At 39.2% G+C, this 12694-nt stretch overlaps 1 protein-coding gene across 1 annotated transcript in view; it reads left to right on the top strand.

Moving 5' to 3' along the window:
• NHSL1 (NHS like 1) overlaps positions 1–12694 on the top strand; it is a 222457-nt gene that overhangs the window by 182111 nt on the left and 27652 nt on the right. The window contains exons 3-5 of the mRNA XM_075862425.1: positions 4352–4479; positions 5913–5984; positions 9072–9258. Of these exons, the coding sequence (XP_075718540.1) occupies positions 4352–4479; positions 5913–5984; positions 9072–9258 (387 nt within the window). The remainder of the gene's footprint in view (positions 1–4351; positions 4480–5912; positions 5985–9071; positions 9259–12694) is intronic.

The following is a 12694-nucleotide window of genomic DNA, read 5'->3' as shown; positions in this document are numbered from 1 at the left end:
CCGTCAGGGGCACCCATGAACGGAACGCTGATTGAAACAAACGGAAACCATAGATTTCCGTTTGCATCACCATTGATTTCAATGGTGACGGATCCGGGGCAAATGGTTTCCGACAGAACCCCTGAACAGATGTAAATGGGAAGCTTGAGTTTAAAGAGTATGTCCACTTTGCAAACAAGTTCATTTTATTGCTCCAATGCAACTTAGGGCTCCTTCACATGAGCTTAACCCACCTCGGAAGTGAAAAACTGGCGTTTTCCACGTCCGAGGTGGACCCGTGCGGGACACGTTGTCCCAGATCCCCCACAGACTAGAGTCTATGGAGGGATGCGTGACATGCAGTAAAATAGGACATGTCCTATTTTTCACAGACTTTTCACACGCTCCATTGAAGCAACAGTCATGTGAACGGCCCCATTGAAATGCATGAGTCCGTGTGACGGCCGTTGTTTTAACGACCAACACACGGACGTGATTCACACTCGTGTGAATGAGGCCTACACTAAAAAATTAATCCGCTTTGCAAATAATCTTGATGGAAGAGACTAACTGCAAGATCAGAGTACACAAGTTTGTTTTCAGTCTCTACCCAGGGAGACACATAGATCTGCATAGGAGCTGTGGACACAAAACAATATGATATATGTATTTTTTTCAATTAAGACTATTTGCAAAGTTGCTTCAGTTTTTTTAGATACATTATGGCTTACTTTATTACAATAGGAGTGTTTGGTCTAAAACTTAGGACAGTCATAAATGTTATGAGTTATCGCTTCAACATTGACTCATTGATACATCTGATCATTGTCCGTGTCCGTGACAACATCTACAGCATTAGCAGTAAACATCAATGCTCCATTTTGGAGAGGGTCATGTTCACGCCTGCATGGCCTGGTGGGCTGAGATCTAGAACCACGCCACCTACGGCCAAATTTCGAGTTACTTTTTAAAAAATATATATTTGCAGGAATAAATGATAAAATTGTTATTAACATCTAATGCTGTTTTCTGTCATAACCGATTCCACTTAAAATAAGTGAAATTTTTAGTTTGTCATCATAGTAGTGTCTATAGGAGATCAGTCAAGGGGAAGTTGGAAAACCTGGTAATACATTTATTTAGTGAAATTGTGAACTGGCAATTTGAATATTTTTCTGTTCAAATACTTGAAGTATTGAGGATATCTGAAAACTACAATTACTTGTTCTCAGCTCAATACCTCACAACTCTTCCAAAATGTCTCTTCTAGTAGTATAATCAGGTCATCTCCATAAAGGCGTAGAAGCAGATGGATCATCCTTGGGGCTGTACAAAGAATTACATATATGGTAATTTCAATTAAATAACACTTAGACAGGATACAGCACCAAGCTTGCAATCTAAATATATTAGAACAAGCCATCAATTGTTATTACTAATACTAATGTCATTGATCATTGCACTATATAGCCACACATAGGTCCCTGCCAAATGATGGGTAATAACTACCCATGCATAAAAGTGCAGCTGCTCGTACAGTCCATGCCCTAGAGCCCAAAAAAATGGACAGTGTGTCCTCTCAGCAAAGATCTACACCCTCTGTGGTTCACTTGAGTTGTGTTTCTGCTGAGTTTGATTTCCAGAAAGACATCTGCACTGTATTAATGGACAAACATGTAGCATGAAATAAACATGCCTCTTCCAGAAATCAAATGTAGGAAAATATTTTCTAGAATTTGTATTAATAAGCAGAAATGTGAGATCAACATATAATATATAATGGGTCACATTTTTGAAACAAGACATTACCAGATCTTTGCTATTATATGTACCAACCAAATGGGTGCTGCATTTGTATGAGGCGTCTTCATCCTTAAAGTGTAGCTAAACGTTTGACAAACTTCTGACGTGTCATAGTGACATGTCAGAAGTTTGGATTGGTGGGGGACCGATCACTGAGACCCCCACCAATCGCTAAAACTAAGCAGCTGAAGCGCTCACATTTTTTTGGAAAGCCTATGTATCGGAGTACGAGCTCATAGACTTTCTATTGAGTCCGTACACTAATACATTTATTTCCGGAAAAAGCCAAACGGACACGAAGCGGCTGAGCGCAAAATGAGTGCTTCAGCTGCTTCATTCTAGCAATTGGTGTTGGTCTCAGTGCTCGGACCCCCACCAATCCAAACTTCTGACATGTCACTATGACCTGTCAGAAGTTTGTCAAATGTTTAGCTACACTTTAAGATCAGTGGTGATATCTTAAGACACATCTCATTAACATGCCAGAAGATGCCTAAAAGTACTTCAAATTCTTGAAACCATATAGTTAGGCTGGATTTATTACTGGGATTTTGTATTGCCCCAATAGGTAATCGTCTGAGCTGGCCATCTACACACAAACATTTTGTTACGATGGTAACGTTTCAGCCAGAAAAAATGTCTTCTTATTACAAAATAAAACCCTGCTATTACCTAAAATAGGGGTTTCCAATTCAATCAACATTCTTCTATGCCCAATGGCTGTCCAACCTTACTTCATTTATAAAAGGAAATTGCTTCCTCGCTGCAAACCAGAACCCATCTGGTGTAGCCACAGGTGAGCCATAAAATCCTCAGCATCATTACAGCTTTATAACCTCTACTGCTAAAGTCATTAGGCTTTTGGTAGTTTTAGGATGAAGGGTTTTGTTTTACATGTAAACATCTTCCATAAAATAGTTACTTGATCACTGAGATGCTCTGGGGAAGGTGATAGATCCGAAATAAGATCCGAAATAATTTTAGCACCTACTAGTCTTTGCAGAATAGAGACGCTATAGAAATAACAGCTCCATTATATATGACATACAAGGAGATATTGAGCATGCAATATAACACAAGGAATTATTAAAAACATATCAGAAAATCTTATTGAAATAGGAAGACTAGATCCCTGTTGTGTTTAAAGCTCAGAAGATCTGATTGAGAAACTAAAGATGTCTCCCCAACCACCAACCATACAAACAACATGCCATCATGATTTTGCTTTGAGGGAAGCAATAGTGTTCTTACTATCTAGCACATAATCTCTGTTTAGTAAATCGTCCCTGAGTAGAAAATACTCCACTGACCCAGATCCATCACAGGATGAGCAATCATTGGTTGAATTAAAAATAAACTAGAGTTGTCCTCTACAGAGTACCTACTGGGAAAACAACAGCACCCCATCAAAAATCAAAATGGCCATCCTCCTGATACTGTCTCATGCTTCCAGAAACCCACCCTCCCCGATCCAAGGACATGAGGGACTGGTGCTTTTTAAAGCATCTTGCTCACTTCTAGGAGAAAAGCGCGTCGTAACCCTTTTGCCCAGTTGTCCCCTCACTTTCTTGGCAATATTGCAGAGCATATAAAAATAGCAAGTCCCATACAGCTTCACATTAGCCAATGTGTAAAGGGATTTAGGCCAACTGAACCCTGGGCCCACAGTCTCCACAGGCCCCACAACTGCAGCTGTCGCCATGCTACATATACCCTTGTTTCTGTAGAAATTTGATATCTGTCTTTCAATATTTTGCTTCCACCAAGTGCATGTGTCCGGTCATCGTACCACAATCATGCCCTCCAGGTTTATTTACATTCTAATCCCAGGAATTTACAGAGTATCCACAAGCAATTGTGACATTGTAAACATAAACTGTGCTTCCTTCTCATTACCCGGCTCACCTGCATAGTGGAAATGGTATACATTGTAATTCCCATAACAGAAATTATACCGCTCAGCCTCCTCCAGAGAGGGTTGGGTAACAAAAGACCGGAACTAAATGACTAGGCAGATAGGATGTTATTGAGGAATAAAATGGCCATAGCTTGTGAGAAGTGAGCTTCGGGAACCCCTATACTGCGCTATCATTTAACTTGGACCCTTATGAATAGGTTAATAGAAAATACATGTTAGTGTCTGAAATGTATACAATACGTCCATTCATTTAGAATCCAGCTTAGTTACTTCAAACAGATGTGATGACATAATGCACGGGACTGAATTGACTAAGGGTTTTAGTGTGTGATTCAGATATATGAGATTTTGCTCTGGTTCAGCTTAGTTTAATCATTTGTTACATAGAATTTACATAATAAATTAATGGGTATCCGTTTTGGCTTCCATTTCAGGAGACAGTTTTCTTTGGGGGGGGGGGGGGGGGGGTTCATAAGAATGTCCACCAGGTAGTCACAAAAAAAAATTCATTTAAAGCATTATATATATTTATAGTAAGAGATCTATTGGAACCTTGCAGAACCTCATGGTCCATATTATTTTTCACATTATCTATTGTCTAGTACTTTTTGAATATCTAAATGGATGTTGTTTTACTTCCCTCTTGTGTAGAATGTGACAAGCTCCGAAGGGATGGATATCGAAGCTCACAATACTACTCCCAAGGACCAACGTTCTCCTCATCTCCAGACATGGTTTGCACAAGTTATCAAGAAGAGGATGATGAACACAGTCGAAAGGTATCTTTAGAAAAACTTTCCCACGAATAGGACAGCCGGCATTATTATACACATTACTAGTCGAGTTCTTTCACACTGAAGCATCAGAAAATAATAGCATAATCTTCATTGTGTCTAAGTTGCCCTCTTTTTGTTACTTTTTTTATTGGTACACTTCATTGCGGTGTTGTCATGAGCCACAGCTGAATGTTTGGAGCACCTGTGTCACAGCTCTACCCGCAACCATTCTTACCTGTATTGACTGTCAGGGAGAGGAGGAGGTAGCACAAACAATGGGAAACTAGTAACACAAGGGACAAGAAGAGTAGACTTAATAGACATTATATGAGTGCAGTATACCACACCTTTAAAAGGGTTCTCCTGGATTTAGTAAGTATCGCTAGACATACTCTTAAAGGCTGTATACACCTTTGAAATAGTTTTTGTTTTTTGTTTTCTTTTAATAAAAATGTGTATCAGTGTGTTTTGTGCAACTTTCTAAATACTTTTTATAAAAAATAATTTTTACTTTTTGAGATACAGCTGCTTTGTATTCTGTATACAGAGCAGCTGTACTGTATCGTGCACTGAGACCTGAATCCATCAGGTCAGTGGGACTGACGGATCCAGTGACATTTATATTAAAAGAAAACAAAAAAAAATTTCAAAGGTGTAAATAGCCTTTAATTCTGATTCTCACCTCCTAATACACTTTGATGAATTTTGTTTCCGGATTTCAAGGATTGGTACTGAAAGGGGTTGTTTACTTGCAAATGTCTTGCCAATACAAGCTTCCCTATGGATATATTACATTGGATGGTCCATAGAGGACTAAATCCCATCCCCAAAGAAGGCTCAAGATACAAATATATATAAACAAACAAACAAACCCTTTTTCCTTTAGCAATGGACCCTTGAAACATAGTATATTAGAAAGTTATTTTAGTGATACTTACAAAATCCAAGAGATTCTTTAATCTCAAAGCTGGTTTAAATATTTGGTTCTGAATATTGTAAAACATGAGTCCTGGCAGCTTTACTGTTCTATAGTTCTTCATTTTTCAATCTGTCACCTACAAGCTCTCATATACAGAATGCTGACAGATGGAGTGTTAGGCAGCATATATAGTCATCTCACGCACTAAAGCTTCATTTTCTGCAGGATTTTGGCTATTAGTAAAATTAACCAATGAAAGGATAAATTACAGTTCTATCCAATGTTCAGACATCTTTTTTACACAAAAGCAAATATCTTTGATGATTTCCCCTTCAATTTTTTCCCAAATTCTGTATGATAAATATCTAGTAAGAACTGCACTAATAATCTGTGTACTAGTAGTTCAGTAGTCGGAAGACAGTTTACCTTTGTGTTTATCCATTGTTTGATGCTCAGCATGTTCATGTACATTTGCTGTCTCTGGCATCCTTTTACTCATTCTCTCTTTTCCGCACAGTCTAATGTGTTAGGATGCATCTGTCAGTCTTGCCATAGTGTCTGCTGTTGCTTGGTGCCCTGGAACATTAAGGTACACCGACTGTAGCTGAGACGCTCCCTCTCAGATGGGCGCTGTAAATCTGTAGAATTAGATCTACAACCTCTTTATCTTTCTTTACCAGCGTTGTCTCTCAGGATAAGGCCATGATTACAAGGGATAGCGATACCACACTACAACCTGATTCTGTATACAACGGTGTCTTGTAAAATTCATAATGAAATCCCAATGAGAAGATTGAGGCATTGCATAGTGCATGTAACCTCCAATAGACATGAAGTCTGGTGTGCACAGGAAAATTATATCCTAAGACGCAAATACCAATATACCAATAGTATAAAAGGAAGCTTTCGAAACCTTTTATTAAGCCAGTATTTTTGTATGTGAGAATCTTTGTGCTTTGTCATATTATTGTATGACTTGGTACCATAGACTAACAATAACCTTTATGTCTCTGTACACAATTGGGAAGGACAATTCTATATTCCCACAAGAATCATCTAAATCGTGTCTCTCTTATACTTAATGCCACTTCGGGATCAGATTACAGAGAGCACAGATCTTCATTCCCTGTAGACGATCTATTGATGATGCTTTTTAGTCCTATGTACAATTCTGGTACAATCATGACCCTGTTCTGGAAACGCTGCTCTGTCTGTAATAGAATAGCATGGCATAGTTAGGCCTTTGCTCCATAAAATTCTGTAGTAGGCTTAGAGCTAACAGTATTTTATCTAGCTAAAATGATCAATGAAGCTCCTGCTTAATCCACAGCTATATCATATGTATATTGACACTGGCATCTGGCAACAAGGCATCTGTTGGTAGCTTTCACTGTTTCAATGGCAAAAACCACTTTGCGGGGGCTGGTGGCGCAAGTTTCGGGGGGGGGGGGGCTGGGTTCCAGGGTACTTAGATACAGGACTAGGACAGCTAAATAAATCTTTGCCTTGGTTGACGGAAAGCCTAGCTACAACTCTAGTCTATCATCCCAACTATTATAATCCGGGCTGCATAAACTGCGGGATGAGGGCATGATTTTATAGATGCTACTCTATGCTTATAGTTTACTCACACCATACAACACCACACAGTAGAGTGACGTTTAAATGCAGCACCATGCTGAAAAGCATCATGGTCCTGAATCTGGGACCATTAAAGTGCATTTTGTGAAATAGAAATACTGTCTTGATAGAGATTCTCTTTAGAGGTAGTAAAGTGGTGTATGCTTCATACAGTGTTTTATATCCCAATTTTTTCTTTCTTTGGCACCATCAATTTTTATAATCGTTGTTTTCAGACTGAAAATTGTTGCCCTGAGCAATTGGAGACGATAATATATTCAGTGATCCAATAATTCAAAAGAAACATAATTAATATTTTAATAAATAATCCATAGTTATAATGATAAATGAAAGTACAAAGTGTATTTTAGGTATGTATTAGTCTAATTTTTGCATTAACACAAACAGCTTTCTAGGGACAGGAATATATGTTTCAAATATCCATGCATTTATTTACAAGCTATTTCAACACAAAAGCTCCCAAAATGAATGTCAGGAACATATTTGACCTATATTTTTGCAGCTGCCTGCTGGTGGCGAGGTATATATATATATATGCCAGAAGGCATACACCAGAGACAGTTCTGATCACAAAGGGGCTGCCCAGTTTAGTCTCGCACATATTTCTCAAGAATTCCTAGGAAGCCGTGTCGGGTAGTCTCACGATGCTGATAGTTCGAAGATATTTCATTAACTATGAATGTATGCTAACGTCACAATATAGCAGGAATATACACTAAATATATATATGGTATTTTTGTAATATGCTCTTAAAGGGATTTTTATCTTGTGACCCTACAAAATCTCTAGCTAAAAAAAAAAAAAAACAACAATATTATTAGTATCTGTTTTACCTCATTTTATTTTTAATAACCAAGCATCATCTGAGGGGAGAAGACGTTACCAGTTTCAGATTTCCTTGGTTTGACAGTCACAGTTGTACAGCTAAGACTTCGTTCACATCTGCGTTTGGAGTTCCGTTGCTCTGCTCCGTCATAGGAGCAGAACAACAAAAATATTGTAAGTACCGGATCAGTTGCATGACAGACACCAACGGCGCCCGACATAACCTATTGACTTTAATGGGTTGCGTCGGGTTTCCGTCATGGTATTGGTAGTTTTATCTGACAAAATAGAGCAGCATGTTGTCGGGACCCTCCACTGCAGATGTGAACGAATCCTTAGTGAATGGTGGAACATCTACAGATAAACTTATAACTGCCCATTCATACACAATAGTTTAAAGTCAGGTGAATCCGCTGTTTCTCCCTATACAAATTAATGGGAACGTCACCCAACCTATACACAACAGTGTCAGTGTCCATTGACTTTTATTGAACACCACTTAAAAATTGTGGACAGATTTCGTTTTTTTATTGGCTGATTGGGCTGGGTACACACACAACACCTTTTCGGTGGTCAAATGTTACAAATTCTATAATGAAGTATGAGAAAAGGCTACATACATACCTAAAGTCTTGTTTTTTGGCGTTTTTGTGACATCTTTGGGGTCAGCAAAGTTTTTATCAAAACACAGCATGCTCTAGGTATATTGTTTTCACTAGCGTATTTCTCCATAGGCTTTTCAAGTGACACTGAATAAAAAAAATAGCCAATAAATACTCATGTAAACAATGCCATAAAAAACGCTTAAACTGCATGGTGTTTTTTTACTTGCATTTTAAAACACAGCAAAAAAACATTGTGAAGAAGTCCTAAAGCAACCAATTGCTAGCATATGGGGATTAACATTGTGTATCTTCAGCTATCTTCATACCATTGTATGGCATGCAACCCTGTAACATTACATGTTTTTTTTGTCTTGTTGAATATTAGGAAGATTTGAAGCAACTATACAATAAATGTGTTTTTTATTTCTAGTTTAAGCTTACAAAATGTTCATTTCGAGGTTCTACTTTAAATAATAACTCAATGTACAAGAAATTTATAAATGATAGATAATAAATATATATATATATATATATATATATATATATATATATATATATATATTTCCTTATGGTGGTAATATTAATGATTCATATTTACTTTACAGTTTTCAGTCTCTTCGAGTGAAGAGGAAAGGCTGCTGACTGGGAAAAGACCAAAAACTCCTGTTTCTAATGATTTCTCTGAAACCCACACCAACTGGACCAAGTCACTTCCACTTCCTACTCCAGAGGAGAAGATGCGTCAAGAGGCTCAGGCTATACACATGGATGTGGTGCCCATAAACATAACTGGTATGATCAGACTACCCTATGCATGACAAGGAGAAAAGAGTGAAAACCTTATCTAGGTTGCCTTAACATGTTATAGGGAAAATCTACCTACCTGTATATAAGCAATGTGCCAGTCAGCCACTTACTGACAAGGTCCACTTCTGTCGCAGATATTGGAGGGAATATATTAAGACAGGGGTTTCAAATTCCGGACTTAGGGTATGTTCACACGGCAGCGTCCGTTACGGCTGAAATTACGGGGATGTTTCCGCCTGAAAACATCCCCGTAATTTCAGCCGTAACGGCATGTGCAGGCGCTTGAACGCCGCGTCCATTACGGACGTAATTGGCGCTGCTATTCATTGGAGTCAATGAATAACGGCTCCAATTACGGCCAAAGAAGTGACAGGTCACTTCTTCGACGTGGGCGTCTATTTACGCGCCGTCATTTGACAGCGGCGCGTAAATATACGCCTCGTGTGAACAGACAAACGTCTGCCCATTGCTTTCAATGGGCAGATGTTTGTCAACGCTATTGAGGCGCTATTTTCGGACGTAATTCTGGGCAAAAACGCCCGAATTACGTCCGTAATTAGTGTGTGTGCACATACCCTTTGGGTATGTGCACACACACTAATTACGTCCGTAATTGACGGACGTATTTCGGCCGCAAGTACCGGACCGAACACAGTGCAGGGAGCCGGGCTCCTAGAATCATACTTATATACGACGCTAGGAGTCCCTGCCTCGCTGCAGGACAACTGTCCCGTACTGTAATCATGTTTTCTGTCAATTACGGACGTAATTAGTGTGTGTGCACATACCCTTAAACTAAACTACGTCGGCGGGAAATACACCAATGTATTATGGGGTGCACACCTCTTAATAAATCTGGCGCATCTTTGGCTATTCGTGTGACAGAAATACAAACCTACGCTGGCTATGAGCAGATGTAGATGTGCACTATAACGTATGCAGTTTCCGGCGTAATATATGATAAATCTGTCGGTCCATGGGAAGTACCACCTCACCCACTAAACACCACCCCTTTTTTTTTAGGGACTTTTGAAAAGCGCCAAGAGAAGTACAATGTCACACATTTTAGCGCAAATATGGTGTGTGACAAAATTTGCTACTTTTTTAAGCCAGAAAACTGGCGGAAAGCTATTAATATATTCCCCCCTTTGTGTACATTCTATATATGTATATACAAGTCAGGTACATATTTTTTGAGAAATTTCTTAAAAGGTAACTAAACGTTCGACAAACTTCTGACATGTCATAGTGACTTGTCAGAAGTTTTGATTGATGGGGGTCTGAGCACTGAGATCCCCACCAATCGCTAAAACGGAGCAGCTGAAGCGCTCATGTGAGCACCTTGCCACTTCGTTTCTGTTCGGCTTTTTCCGGAAAGCCGATGAATCGGAGTACAGGCTCATAGACTTTTTATTGAGCCCGTACTCCCGATACATTGATTTCTGGAAAAAGCCGAATACAAACGAAGCGGTTGAGCGCTCACACGATCACTTCTGCCGCTTAATTTTACCGATTCGTGTGGGTCTCAGTGCTCGGACCACCACCAATCAAAACTTCTGACATGTCACTATGACGTGTCAGAAGTTTGTAGAACGTTTTGTTACGCTTTAACTGTAAATGATCATTATCATCAGGTATTGAATGAATTATTAAGCTGATGTTTGTGTGTGCAGACAAGTTTGTGGATTGTCATTAGAAAAGTCGTTTTATAAAATGTATAGATAATGTACACTTAAGCATAGAAACTTTTAACAGCATTTTGCACTTTAAATCTGTGCATTTCTACGGGTTATGTAACATCATGTCATTTTTTCCACAAATATCTGGAGTTGTTTTCAGCTTTCTCCTGGTTTCCCTTGGAAACGGGCAGCAGTTTAGCTCCACCCTGCTGTCAGAAATGTGACAGCGTAGCTGTAATTGCCATACAAGCTCTGATAATGCTCTGCACTCCGCTAACAGGAAACCATCAGTTCTGGTTAGCTTTATATATCCAGATAGAGCAGAAAACATAATGTTACCCAAAATCAGTAAAGCAAAGTATTCCTTCGGGCATGTTCACACCGCTTATTTTCAGGTGTATCCCGAAGCATAAAATGCTCATATTACGCTCCGAAATACACCTGCAAACAGCTTCCCGTTGGAATAACAATGTGTAGATTATATGAGCTATTTTTCTGTTGCTGAAATAAAACGGCTTGTAAAAATATGCTCCGTAAAAAAAAGTGATACGTTTTCAAGCTGATTTTCCATTGACAAAAAAACACTTTAAAAATATGCCTTAAAATATGTTTTAAAATACACTTTAAGGCCCTGTTCACACAAGTTTTTGGCTCTGTTTTTGACGCAGAAACCGTGTCGAAAACTATGAAGAAAAACATCCGAAAACGCCTCCCATTGATCTCAATGGGAGGCAGAGGCGCTTTTTTCCTGCGAGTGGAAGAAAAACGCTCGTGAGAAAAAGACGCGTCATGCCCTTTCTTCAGGTGTTTCCGTATCTGACCTCCCATTAACATCAATGAGATGCAGAGAAAGCGGTTTATGCAGCGTTTTTTTGCTCATGGGTCTCAATGGCAGCAGCCGAAAAACGCAAAGCAGTCCTGAAGGAATTTTGTGTCCGATTTTTCCGCCTGAAAAAAACCTCTGTGTGAAAAGGACCTAAAAACACTTAAAATACGCTTAAGGCCCTGTTCACATTAGTGTTTTTTTTATACGCTTAAGGCCCTGCACTCTCTTTGCCACTTTTTTTGTCCGCAAAAAACACCATGAAAACCGCTTTCTCTGCATGCTGGGAGTTCAGAGACAGAAACGCCTGAAGAAAGGGCATGACGCTTCTTTTTATCACAAACGTTTTTTTACGCTCGCAGGAAAAAAAACTTCTGCCTCATTTTCGGACTTTTTTGGCATGTAAAAAACAGCGCCAAAAAACTGTGTCAACATACCCTTAAAAGCACTTGAAAAATAAAAAACAATTTGAAAATAAGCCCAAAAAGCGCCTGGATTCAGAGGCCATTTTCTTTTGAATTCAGCCTTGTATTTTTCTGCCTCAAAAATATGCCGTGTGAACATACTCTTAAAGGGGTTGTCTAATGAGAGACAACCCCTTTATTTTTGGTACCCCTGGCAAAATCAGCTGTTTAAAGCCGTGTGGCCAGTCAACTGCTGCAAGGAAAATGTAATATTACATGGCGGCTATTCACATAGACATCTCGAAACCCCCTAAGTTGACTATACCTATCTCCCCCTGCACCCCAGTTCACAACATACAAATAATATATTTCTATGTGATGCCCCCATAATAGTCCTAGTCGCGTCCTCACCCTTTGCACTGGATGGGATAGCTGCGCTTTGCCGTTACTGACTTCCTGACATGGCCGATCACTGGAAGCTCTTCAGAATATGACTTCTCAAGCGCTGGAACCGG

This window comes from Rhinoderma darwinii, chromosome 4 (genome assembly GCF_050947455.1).
Source record: "Rhinoderma darwinii isolate aRhiDar2 chromosome 4, aRhiDar2.hap1, whole genome shotgun sequence".
Lineage (NCBI taxonomy): Eukaryota > Metazoa > Chordata > Amphibia > Anura > Rhinodermatidae > Rhinoderma > Rhinoderma darwinii.
Note: the sequence above shows the minus strand (reverse complement) of the source record. Positions and strands in the feature narration are given on the sequence as shown.